Source organism: Suricata suricatta, chromosome X (genome assembly GCF_006229205.1).
Source record: "Suricata suricatta isolate VVHF042 chromosome X, meerkat_22Aug2017_6uvM2_HiC, whole genome shotgun sequence".
Taxonomy (NCBI): domain Eukaryota; kingdom Metazoa; phylum Chordata; class Mammalia; order Carnivora; family Herpestidae; genus Suricata; species Suricata suricatta.
The window spans coordinates 41,250,556-41,263,168 of NC_043717.1; the positions used below are offsets into that span (position 1 = coordinate 41,250,556).

Below are 12,613 nucleotides of genomic sequence, written 5' to 3' on the forward strand. Positions count from 1 at the left end.
AGAGACTATAGTTGCTGGCGAGAGTGTGGAGAGATGGGCACCCTCCTACACTGTTGGTGGGAATGTACACTGGTGCAGCCACTCTGGAAAACAGTGTGGAGGTTCCTCAAAACCATAGAACTCCCTTATGACCCAGCAATAGCACTGCTAGGGATTTACCTAAGGGATACAGAACTGCTGATGCATAGGAGCACATGTACCCCAATGTTCATAGCAGCAATGTCAACAATAGCCAAAACATGGAAAAAGCCTAAATGCCCATCACCTGATGAGTGGATCAAGAAGATGTGGTATATATACCCAATGGAGTACTACATGGCAATGAGAAAGAAGAAATCTGGCCATTTGTAGGAAAGTAGATGGACCTTGAGAGTGTCATGCTAAGCGAAATAAATCAGGCAGAGAAGGACAGATACCATATGTTCACACTCATAGGTCTAACAGGAATTTTTCAGAATGATGTAGCTTCAAGAAAAGCAAGTAGTTAGTAATGCTTAAGAAAAATTGATTCAGTATCTAATGGATAATTGATAACTGTCACAACACAGCATTTTATATACTGTTAAGTGAAACTGCAATACAATCTAAGTTTATTTTGGGAGTGTTTGCTGTATTATTTGGTTTAATGAAATGTTTAGAGATGCAGTAGGCATGACTTTGAGTAGATAATGAAAGAAAATGCAAAATGTTTATTGATTTATGATGTGGTTTCATCTTAGCTTGAGCAAACCATGCAGTATTTAATACATAGTAGCAGAATATTTACTATTGAAGCTTGAAAAGATGTGAGTTCTTTGTGTGCAATCTTTCATTTATGCATGTGAGAGGGTTTTTTTTTTAATATTTTTACATTGTAGTACTTGTTTTGCTTGTTGGTGGTGTTTGCTTATTTAATACATTCCGTCAGGGACAGAAAATACATGCTGTTGTTTTGTCCCCTAGGAAGTGTGTCTTGGGTTTTTCCCTTATTATTTTCTTTACTTTTTAAAAAATTTTCTCTTCTGTTTTTGGTGGTGGGGGTGGTTATGTTTAAATGAAGTTGCTTTAACAGCACCAAAGACTTAATCATCCATTTCCTATATAAAAGGTAGCTACATTTTGCATGGACCTCAATTATATTGTAGTATAGAGGTGGAATTTAAGGAAAGGAATTAAGCAGGCTGTGTTTTAGTTCATGGGCAAGTAATAAATTGTATCATGTATCTTGAGTGTATCATAGATAAGCTGCTATATAATGATTGCCACTTCAGATAGCTGTGAAATTAGGTGATTAACTAGTTGTTACTTTACCTTCTAATTTCTGTATAAGTCTAATTACATGAAATAGAAGTTGGGGTTTTGATTTTTTACTTTGCTTTTCTGTTTGGAGTGTCATTGTAACTACTGAATTGTAAATGATGGAAAATAATTGCATATGTTAAAAAAATAAATTGTGTTATATTTCAAAAAAAAAGAAACTATTCCAAAAAATAGAAATAGAAGGAAAACTTCCAAACTCATTCTAAGAAGCCAGCATCACCTTGATACCCAAACCAGAGACCCAGCCAAAAAATGAAATACAGACCAATATCCTTAATGAATACCGATGCAAAAATACTCAACAAGATAGTATCAAATGGAATTCAACAGCCTATAAAAAGAATTATCCATCATGATCAAGGGGGATTCATCCCTGGTTACAGGGCTGGTCAATATTCGCAAATCCATTAATGTGATACATCACATTAACCAAAGAAAAGATAAAAACCATATGATCCTGACGATAGATGTGGAAAAAGCATTTGACAAAATACAGCACCCTTTCTTAATAAAAACCCTTGAGAAAGTCGGAATAGAAGGAACTTACCTAAACATTATAAAAGCAGTTTATGAAAATCCCACAAGTAACATAATCCTCATGGGGAAAAACAGCTTTCCTCCTGAGATAAGAACACGACAGAGGTGTCCACTTTCATCACTGTTGTTTAACATAGTGCTGGAAATACTAGCATCAGCAATCAGACAACAAAAGGAAATAAAAGGCATCAAAATTGGCAAAGAAGAAGTCAACCTTCCACTTTTTACAGATGACATGATATTCTACATGGAAAACCCGGCAGTCTCCACCAGAAGCTTTCAAGAACTGATCAGTGAATTCAGTAAAGTTGAAGGGTACAAAAATCAATGTACAGAAATCAGTTGCATCCTATACACCAGTAATGAAGCAGCAGAAATAGAAATCAAGAACCTGATCCCATTCATGATTGCACGAGAAACCATAAAATACCTAGGAGCAATCCTAACCAAGGATGTAAAAGACTCATATGATGAAAACTCTAGAAACCTTATGAAAGAGACTGAAGAAGACACCAAGAAATGGAAAAACATTCCCTGTTCATGGATGGGGAGAATAAAATTTGTGAAAATGTCATCACTACCCAAATCAATCTACACATTCAATGCACTCCCCATTAAAATTGCACCAACATCTCAATGCTAGAACAAACTATCCCCAAATTCTTATGGACCCACAAAAGACCCCAAATAGCCAAAATCATACTGAAGAAGAAAACCAAAATTGGAGGCATCACAATACCAGACATTCCTCTACTACAAAGCGGTCATCGTCAAGACAGTATGGTGTTGGCACAAAAACAGACACATAGACCAATGGAATAGAATAGAGAACCCAGAACTGGGCCCACAAATGTACAGCCAATTAATTTTTGACAAAGCAGGAAAGAGTATCCGATGGAGAAAAGACTGCATCTTTGCCAGGTAGTTATGGGAGAACTGGACAGCAACATGCAGAAGAATGAAACTAGACCACTTTCTTACACCATACACAAAAATTAACTCAAAATGGCTGAAGGACCTGAATGTGAGACAGGAAACCATCAAAACCCTCGAATAGAAAGTAGGAAAAAACCTCCTAGACCTCCACCACAGCAATCTCCTACTCGACACATCCCCAAAGGCAAGGGAAATGAAAGCAAAACTGAACTCTTGGGACTTCGTCAAAATAAAAAGCTTCTGCACTGCATAGGAAACAATCAAGAAAACTAATAGGCAACTGAGAGAATGGGAAAAGATAGTTGCAAATGACATATCAAATAAAGGGCTAGTATCCAAAATCTACAAGGAACTCACCAAGCTCCACTCCCAAAAAACAAATAACAGTGAAGAAATGGGCAGAAGATATAAACAGACACTTTTCCGAAGAGGAAATCCAGATGGCCTACAGGCACATGATAGGATGCTGAACATCACTCATCATCAGGGAATCACAAATCAAAACCACATTGAGATACCACCTCATGCCAGCAGAGTGGCTAAAATGAACAAATTAAGAGACTATAGATGCTGGCAAGGATGTGGAGAGACGGGCACCCTCCTACACTGTTGGTGGGAATGTAAACTGGTGCAGCCGCTCCGGAAAACAGTGTGGAGGTTCCTCAAAAAACTATCCATAGAACTCCCTTATGACCCAGCAATAGCACTGCTAGGGATTTACCCAAGGGATACAGAAGTGCAGATGCATAGGGGCACATGTAACCCAATGTTCATAGCAGCGCTGTCAACAATAGCGAAAACATGGAAAGAGCCTTACTGTCTATCACCTGATGAATGGATCAAGAAGATGTTTTATATATACACAATGGAGTATTACATGGCAATGAGAAAGAATGAAATCTGGCCATTTGTAGGAAAGTAGATGGACCTTGAGGGTGTCATGCTAAGCGAAGTAAGTCAGGCAGAGAAGGACAGATACCATATGTTTGCCCTCATAGGTCTAACAGGAGAACAGGAGACACCTAATGGAGGACCAGGGGGAGGGGAAGAGGGGAAGTGAGTTGGGGCGAGAGAGGATACAAAACTTGAGAGACTATTGAATACTGAAAACGAACTGAGGGGTGAAGGGGGAGGGGGGAAAAGAGGTGGTGGTGATGGAGGACGGCACTTGTGAGTGGGAGCACTGGGTGGTATATGGAAACCAATTTGGCAATAAACTAAAAAATAAAAAACAGATACATAGACCAATGGAATAGTATAAGGAATCCAGAATTGGACCCACAAATGTACGGCCAATGAATCTTTGGCAAAGAAGGAAAGAGTATCCAATGGAAGAAAGACAGCCTCTTTAGGGGCGCCTAGGTGACTCAGTTGGTTAAGCTTCCAGCTTCAGCTCAGGTAATAATCTCAGAGTTCATGGGTTCATGCCCCACATCAGGCTCTGTGGTGACAGCTAGCTCAGAGCCTGAAGCCTGCTTTGGATTCTGTCTCCCTCTCTGACTCTCCCCTGCTCACGCTGCCCCTCTCTGTCAAGAAAAAAAAGAAGGAAGGAAGGAGAAAGAAGGAAAGAGAAAGAAGGAAAGAACGAGAGAGAGAGAGAGAGAGAGAGAGAGAGAGAGAGAGAGAGAGAGAGAGAGAGAGGGAGAGAGGGAGGGAGGAAGGAAGGATGACAGCCTCTTTAGCAGTTGGTGCTGGGAGAACTGCACAGCAACATGCAAAAGAATGAACCTAGACCACTTTCTTACACCATACACAAAAATAAACTGAGAATGGATGAAGGATCTAAATGTGAGACAGGAAACCATCAAAACCCTAGAGGAGAAAGCAGGAAACAACCTCCTTGACCTCGGCCGCATCAATTTCTTAATATATCCCCAACAGCAAGGGAATCAAGAGCACAAATGAACTATTGGGACCTCATCAAGATAAAAAGCTTTGCACTGCAAAGGAAACAAGAAAACTAATAGGTAACTGACAGAATCAGAAAAGATAGTTGCAAATGACACATTGGATAAAGGGCTAGCATCCAAAATCTATAAGGAACTTATCAAACTCCACACTCAAAAAGCAAAATGTTCAGTGAAGAAATGGCCAGAAGACATGAACAGACACTTCTCCAAAGAGGACATCCAGATGGCCAACAGACACATGAAACAATGCTCAGCGTCACTCATCACCATGGAAATACATATCAAAACCACACTGAGATACCACCTCAGAGTGGCCAAAATGAACAAATCCGGAGATTATAGATGTGGCGAAGATGTGGACAAACGGGCACCCTCCTACACTGTTGGTGGTAATGTAAACCGGTACAGTTGCTCTGGAAAACAGTGTGGAGGTTCCTCAAAAACTAACAATAGAACTCCCCTAAGACCCAGAAATAGCACTGCTAGGGATTTACCCAAGGGATACAAGAGTGCTGATGCGTAGAATCACATGTACCCCAATGTTCATAGCAGCACTTTCAACAATAGCCAAATGATGGAAAGAGCCTAAATGTCCATCACCTGATAAATGGATCAAGAAGATGTGGTTTATTTATACAGTGAAATACTACACAGCAATGAGAAAGAATGAAATCTGGCCATTTGTAGCAACGTTGATGGAACTTGAGGGTGTTATGCTAAGTGCAATAAGTCAGTCAAAGAAGGACAGATGCCACATGTTTTTACTTATAATTGGAACAGGAGAAACTTAACAGAGGACCATGGGAGAGAGAAAGTTGAAAAATAGTTGGCAAGAGAGAGGGAGGCAATCCATAAGAGACCCTTGAATACTGAGAAGAACCTGAGAGCTGATGGTGGTGGGGGAGAGGGGAAGGGGAGAGATGGGCATGGAGGAGGGCACTTGTTGGGATGAGCACTGAGTCTTATATAGAAATCAACTTGACAATAAAGTATAAAAGAAAAAAAAGATGGTCATGTGAAGACAGAGACACAGGGAGAATACTATATGAAGATTAAATATTGTAATGCATCTACATGCCAAGGAACATCAACGATTGCCAGCCAGTCCACCAGGAGCTAGGAAAGAGCAATAAGGATTTGCCTACAGGTTTCATAGTGAATATGGCCCTGCTAACACCTTAATTGTCTCTACAACTGTGAGACAATAAATTTTTATTGTTTTAAGTTACCTAGGTTTCAATAATTTGATCTAGCAGTTTTAAGAAACTAAAACAGTTAGTAAGTGACAGATTTGGGATTTGAATCTATAGTTTCCCACATGGTGACAAACATATATGGAAACTTGGGAGATGTAGAGCAGCTCACAACAGCTCACTGTTTTCCACTGAAACTTTTAGGTATGATGAAAGCACCCTATTTTTGATTGGCTTGGTCTGGATACAGGAGACATTTGTCAATGAAGGAGAGACTTTTTTTTCAAGGATATGGTAGACCCTATGGTTTAGCATAAGCTGTGAATTGATACAATCAATGACAACCCTAAGTGAGGATGACATATCAGGGACTGCCTGGGTAAACCCCTGCCCAAAATACTCCTACATGTCTTCCAACATGCTGGAACCAAGCATAGACAATGACCATCTTCAGATGGGATACTTTGCCCTTCCTCATTCCAACCCTCTCCACTCACCAAGTTTTCATCCAGGAAAGCTTTGGTGTCATCGTAGAGCCCTTTAAGTCTAAATGTAACATCTGCTGCATCATTTCTGCTTAGAGTCTGAGAGGAAGAGAAAGGACGAGAAAGGACGGCAAAGGACAAAGAGTTGTTGGTTAGTAAGCATGCAGCTGGCGTCTCTGTAGGAAAGTAGGAGCAGGCTAGTAGGATGTGGCTGTTGGTGAAAAAGTAAAAATATTCAAAATATAGCACAAATAGTATAGCATGGGCATCAACCAACCAGAAATGACAGACAGAGCTATCAACTACTGGTACAGCTGTATTGCTGTGTCCTACAAAGTGGTGCAGCACACCTTGGCATTTGGTACCATTGATCAAGTGCTGTGGATATAGTGAAATAGGAAAGGACATCAACCAGAGAATAAATCTGATGCTACTTGTTGCTGCTACACTACAACCATCTTCTCTACGGTAGGTGCAGTTGAATCCAACCATCTATTTTTGAAACTTCAGGCTTATTCCTTTCACAGGATATGCAAAGACTAGGTATTTCTTACTTTATACACATAGTATAAAATGTGGTAGTAAAAACATTGTGCTGTCTGAAAAGTCCACTTTTGTGTTTCTACAAAAAATACAGAAGCCTATCTACAGGAGATTAACTTAGAATCTTTCAAGTTCATGTTTCTGTTAGTTTTGGAATTGAAAAATAAGTGCATCATTTTCTGTAGATTATATAAATGCAAAATAACAATTATTTAAAATTTTTAAATTAAGCTGCTTGAATACAAATTGCCTTCTGATATAATTATGTAATAAAATATTACATAATGTGTATTACTTTTGACAACTAAATTTTTGCTAATTAATATTTTCCACCAATTATTTTAAATTTTCAAGTATATAGGCACCTGAAGATTCACCTGAAATTCTATCAACTAATGATAATTTATAGCATTCTTTAAATTGGAAGAAAAGGGTGGCAGATTTCCCAATTCATTCATTATAGCTTCATAAGTGTGAAAAATATTCAGATTAATAGTACCATTATCACTTAAAGATCCAAATTTATTGTATACAAGTGATTCTTTGACTTCCTGTGTATACAGAAGTGGTGGTAAATTAAAATAAACATAAGAAAAATCTCTACCAAGAATTTACATTATGTCTAAGAAAACAGATATACTAAAAAACAAATTGTAAAACCTACTTTATATTTTAAGGTGGTCAAATTATTGAAATGTGAAAACAAAACAAGAAAAAAACCTCTAAATTTACTGATAAGGACTTTTTAAAATGAAAGATGTGGTATAAAGTAATAATTAGAATAATTTGAGAATTCTCTAGTAGCTTAGATCAAGTAAACTTTTCAAATAAATCACGTGGTCATTAGGAAACATAAATAAATAAAAGAAACTCCAGGCTTTGAGTTCCAGGCTTCCACTAACTAAGATATGGCCTAAAATAAATAAGTAACCCACATTTCAGGAGGCATTGATCCTATATGTGGTCCTTTTGTATTATCTGTATAGCACTGAAGTTACTTTTTAAAAGAATCACTTAAATATTCCAGCAATGAGTTAAGTCATAGGATGGCACATTTAACACCAAGTATCCTAATCTGGATCTTACCCTCAAGAGGGAAACCAAGGCAGCCTGGAGCTCAAGTTTCAATGGCAGCCGCTGCCTTAACAGATTATACAGGGATCCACCCAAGATGAGGAAGTGTGAATGCCAATATCCATTGGCTATTTCTCCCCTGAGGCCAGTGTGGTTGATAGCTATCAGGAAGAGGGCTAATTCTCAGGCTGATGAAATCTGCTATGGGATTCCCATCCTGCCCCCTCCTGTAGCCACTCTGGACCTGTAACAAGTCAAGGAATACTTGCCTTCCCCTCCACCGTATCAATCAGTTTCTTGCTGTATCATTTGCTCAGTTTTTCCACCCAGCCTCTGGCTAACTTTCCCTAACTTTCACTTCCTTGCCTAGTTGATTTGACTTATTTTCTTCATCTGCCCCTTCCTTCCTTACCTCATTGGGAATGAAGGAAGCTGCACCTGCCTCATTGCCACTGTCTTGGCTATAAAATATGTCATTCAGGATGTTAGCACTGGCATTCACAGAATCCATGAGGACAGACACATGCTGGTGGACCTTGCTCAGGTCAGTAAGTCTGTAATAAAGCAAGAACAGATAAATGGGTCTGGAAATTCTAAAAAAAAAAAATTCTGGCCTGGGGTGCTGGTGAGAGTTGGGCTGAGGGTAGAAATGTGAGCCCTGGGTATTCGAGGTGGGTAGCCAACTAAGCCAGAAAATGTTTCTGCTCTTCTCTAGGTACTTGTCTTTGTTGATCTGTGTCTCACCTGAGTTAGATACTGGATGCTTTGGGAGAGTGGGAGGCCAGGCTAGAGAAGGGGAGCTGACTCCAAGAATGCTGAGGCTCTCTTGATATTTAAGGGCAAGGATAAGCATTCTTCGTCCTATTGGGCCAGTGGTAACAGGAGATCAAAATTCATCTCTGGGGCTAAAGGGAGAGGTTCAAGCTACCTTATTGGTGAGTCAAAGACTAATTTATGTCTGGATTTTCAGGGTTCCTGTCAATCTTCAGGGCTCTGGAAAAGATTCCTTTCTCAGGCCAGGCTTTCTAGTAGCCAATAGACACAAGTTAGCATTTTCTCTCTCTCCGTTCTTAGATATGGGTCAGTCTACTTACTTGCTGATGAGATTTTCTGCAAGCCGAACTAAGTGTTGCATCTGGACATACTCTTCATCAGAGAGGCTATCCTGAGATTCCTGGGAGTCCAGCTGGGGTTGAGAGGCAGCTTGAATTTCACTATGTTTGCACTCCCACATTTTCATTGAGTTCTCAAAGTCCTGGAAATTAAGATGGTGGAAGAACCTGGTGATTGCTATAGCTAAGAGTGTGCATGACATATCTGTTTGTGAGTCTGATATTTGTGGGTATAGTGTGTAAAGGAGAAAGAGGGCCCTATCCATTCTGCTATACATCTCCACATTTATCCATCATTTTATTCACTGTCTCTTTCCTACTAGGCACTATTAAATTTTGTTGTTGTTGTTGTTGTTGTTGTTGTTGTTGTTGTTACTGTGCTACATCTTGGGACAACACACTTCAGTCAGATAGATGTTCACCTTCCAGAAGCTCTTATATGAGGTCATCACAATCATAAGACAGTGGAACACCTTTCATGCTCCCTTCTTTGCCAAATCTAGGCCGTATGTTGTGATGGATTTTAGAGTCAGACATATCTAGTTTAAGTTTGAATCGTGGTTCGTCATTTACTGGTTGTATGACCTTTAGCACATATTATTTAACGTTTCTGGTTTTCAATTACATCAGCTGTAAAATGTAAATAAGAGTATCTACCTCATAGAATTGTTGGGAGTACTTACTTGAGAGAATACATGTGCCTAGCACAAAGTAGGCGGTTTGTAAACTAGACTTCCCCTCCCCTCTCTATTCCTGGTTCTATGGACTGTTCACAGGTCAGAATGTAAGAAAGCCTCTAGGCACTGAGCATCTGATCAGTAATGGCTTCTTTCTAGCTTTAGAAGGTTTAACCAAAATGGGTGACATTCGTGAATGCAGCATTTTGAAACATAGAGGAACCTAAAGACATATTCAATGAAGAATCTCTTGTTGAAAGAGATTTATTTAGCACTTTAGACTTTAGCACTCTGTGCAGTGGAGGGAGCAGAATAACTTTGTCCAAAACCAAAGGAGGGAGCTCCTTGTCTCACTCTCTTCTTTTGGACAGTGGTTTGCAAATGTCAGTATGTAGCAGAATGTCTCAGAAAGCTTGTTTACAAATGCAGTTCCCAGAAACTAGCCACCCCCATTCTGATTCAGTGGGTCTGGTGTGGGACCCAGGAATGTAACTCTGATATAAGTGGCATGCAGACCTCCCTTAGAGGAATTCTGCATGACAGAAGTATTCAATACTCAAATGATAGCTGTAGATTAGACAATGTTGGAGAAAGGTGAGACTTTCTTTCTTACCCGATCTCTTGTCAACATTTGGGCAGCATTCTTGTATCTGATCTTGATAAGTCCTGGCCTCTGAACCCAAGCCTCCCCATCCACTTGAACTGGGATACCTTCTTCTCCATCAATGGTTATCATCACCTCACGGCACTGCCAGAGACAAGGAGGGGGAATGGGGGTGAAAAATGAGGTAACCACTATAAACCAACTTGATAATCCCACAGTAATGGCCTTAATGTGTATTTGAAGCAGGATTGGCAAGGCTGTGAATCAGATTATCTCAGTGAAAAAAAAATCTGCTTCCTGTGGGCTTTGTGCTCCTTTTGGTCCATACGAACTCTGTCTCCAACCTTAACCAGCACCTTCTCACCCACCAAATAACCTCCTTCCACCCTAGCACTCTGACATCTAGTTAATTTGTGGGACTATTCCACATTCTAGGTTGTAGCCACAAAGTCCAGCCTTTATCTGGTGCTTACCCAGACCCTGCCTACCTGGGCGATACGATGATGATGCAGGTTAATGATACGGGACATTGCCATTTGTACGGAACCAAAGATAGCCACTACCTCCAGCTTTCCATCATCTATTGCAGGAGCCTCATATTCCTGAGGAGGAAAAACTGTATTACATCTTCCACTTTTGAGAGACCACACGTGTCTATTACAAGCACATATGCTTTGAAGGTTCCTCATGAGAATTTTTCTATCTCGTGAAGAGTAGAAAAAACTGTACATTAAAAGGGGAAAGATGAGGTCAGAAAGCCAATCTGGGCAATGGGCACTGAGATCCACAATTCTTAATCCCTTTTGAGATCACAACTCTTAGCCGTTTCCTCCGTGTCCAATCTAGCATCATAAATCCCCAAAGCCAGTCCCACTCATAACTTTCTTGAGTGAGCTCAGAGAAAAGGGCCATGGCAAATTTCCCAGGAGGCTTTATTGACAGAACTCCTTGGAGAAGAGAGAAATCATTCAAAGATATTTCAGGCCTGAGGAGTAGAAAACTCGAAGTCCAGGCAACAATTAAGAATTGGTCTGATCCTGAGGTCTTTGGATGATCCCTGTGCTCTGGGATGGTAATTACCTTTTTAAAAAGCTGTGATCATATAGCTGGGCTAATAAATGTTCCCAGTCTACCTCCTATTCCCCTAGTGTCTACTTCGTACACCAGTCAGTGCAGCTCCCCTTTATGAGAGACCTTAGAGGGGTCCAGCCTTTTTCCTTCCCTGATCCTTGTTCCATACTCACTGTGGTTGCTGTGCTGCTTCCCCAAAAGTTGACACCTCCAGCATAGCTGGTAATGTTGAGCACTACAATGCCTTGCAGGTTTGGCAAGGAGATGGCTTCTCCATCGCACTGAAAGAAAAAAGTAGTTCTCATTCGTTGTCCCTTCAGATACCAATGTGAAGGGACATTTACAGAGATGGGGGAAGGGCTCTGTCTTCTCTTCATGCTATCATTTTCTTATCCATAAAATGGAAATCTATCCTTATGCCTTCCTTTCACGAGCTGTGAGGGAGGGTAGGGGTTAAAGCTTGGGAAGAACCAAAGATATAGGGGAAAGTTGATTCCCAAAGTAATGAGATTTCCTTTCTCCATGTCCAGGAAGTATTGCCCTCTTTTTCCACTAACCTCCAGGTGTATTCGTTCTTCTAGTTTCCTGTAAGAGCGATGCAAAAGTTCCTTGCCTCCCAGAAGGCCATACCACATCTTGTTCTTGAGGCGGCTGCTATGGGGAGATAAAGGTAGAGAAAGTCAGAGGTTGAATAATATAAAGATAAATGGATGAAGAAAAGCAAGAGGAGACACCATCTTATTCTTCAAGTGCCTTCGTTTTTAAAAAAAGTTTTTAAAAATTCTGGTATAATTAACATACAGTATTATATTAGTTTCAGGTATACAATATAGTGATTCAACAATTCTATACATTACTCAGGGATCATCATCAATCTCCATCACCTATTACACCCAACACCAACCCCTGACCTCCCCTTTGGTAGCCATCAGTATGTTCTCTATACCTAAGAGTCTGTTTTTTGGTTTGTCTCTTTTTTCTTTGTTCATTTGTTTTCTTTCTTAAATTCCACATATGAGTGAAATAATATGGTATTTGTGTTTCTCTGCCTGACTTATTTTACTTAGTGCTATACCCTCTAGATCCATCCATGTTATTGGAAATGTCAAGATTTCATTCTTTTTTATAGCTGAGTAATATTCCATTACACACACACACACACACACACACAC

At 39.9% G+C, this 12,613-nt stretch overlaps 1 protein-coding gene across 1 annotated transcript in view; it reads right to left on the minus strand.

The window, feature by feature from the left end:
- DGKK (diacylglycerol kinase kappa) overlaps positions 1-12,613 on the minus strand; it is a 196,598-nt gene that overhangs the window by 16,674 nt on the left and 167,311 nt on the right. Inside the window, exons 19-25 of the mRNA XM_029929651.1 lie at positions 11,999-12,095; positions 11,615-11,722; positions 10,859-10,972; positions 10,380-10,514; positions 9,072-9,232; positions 8,390-8,531; positions 6,373-6,459 (exon numbers count right to left, since the gene is read on the minus strand). Of these exons, the coding sequence (XP_029785511.1) occupies positions 6,373-6,459; positions 8,390-8,531; positions 9,072-9,232; positions 10,380-10,514; positions 10,859-10,972; positions 11,615-11,722; positions 11,999-12,095 (844 nt within the window). The remainder of the gene's footprint in view (positions 1-6,372; positions 6,460-8,389; positions 8,532-9,071; positions 9,233-10,379; positions 10,515-10,858; positions 10,973-11,614; positions 11,723-11,998; positions 12,096-12,613) is intronic.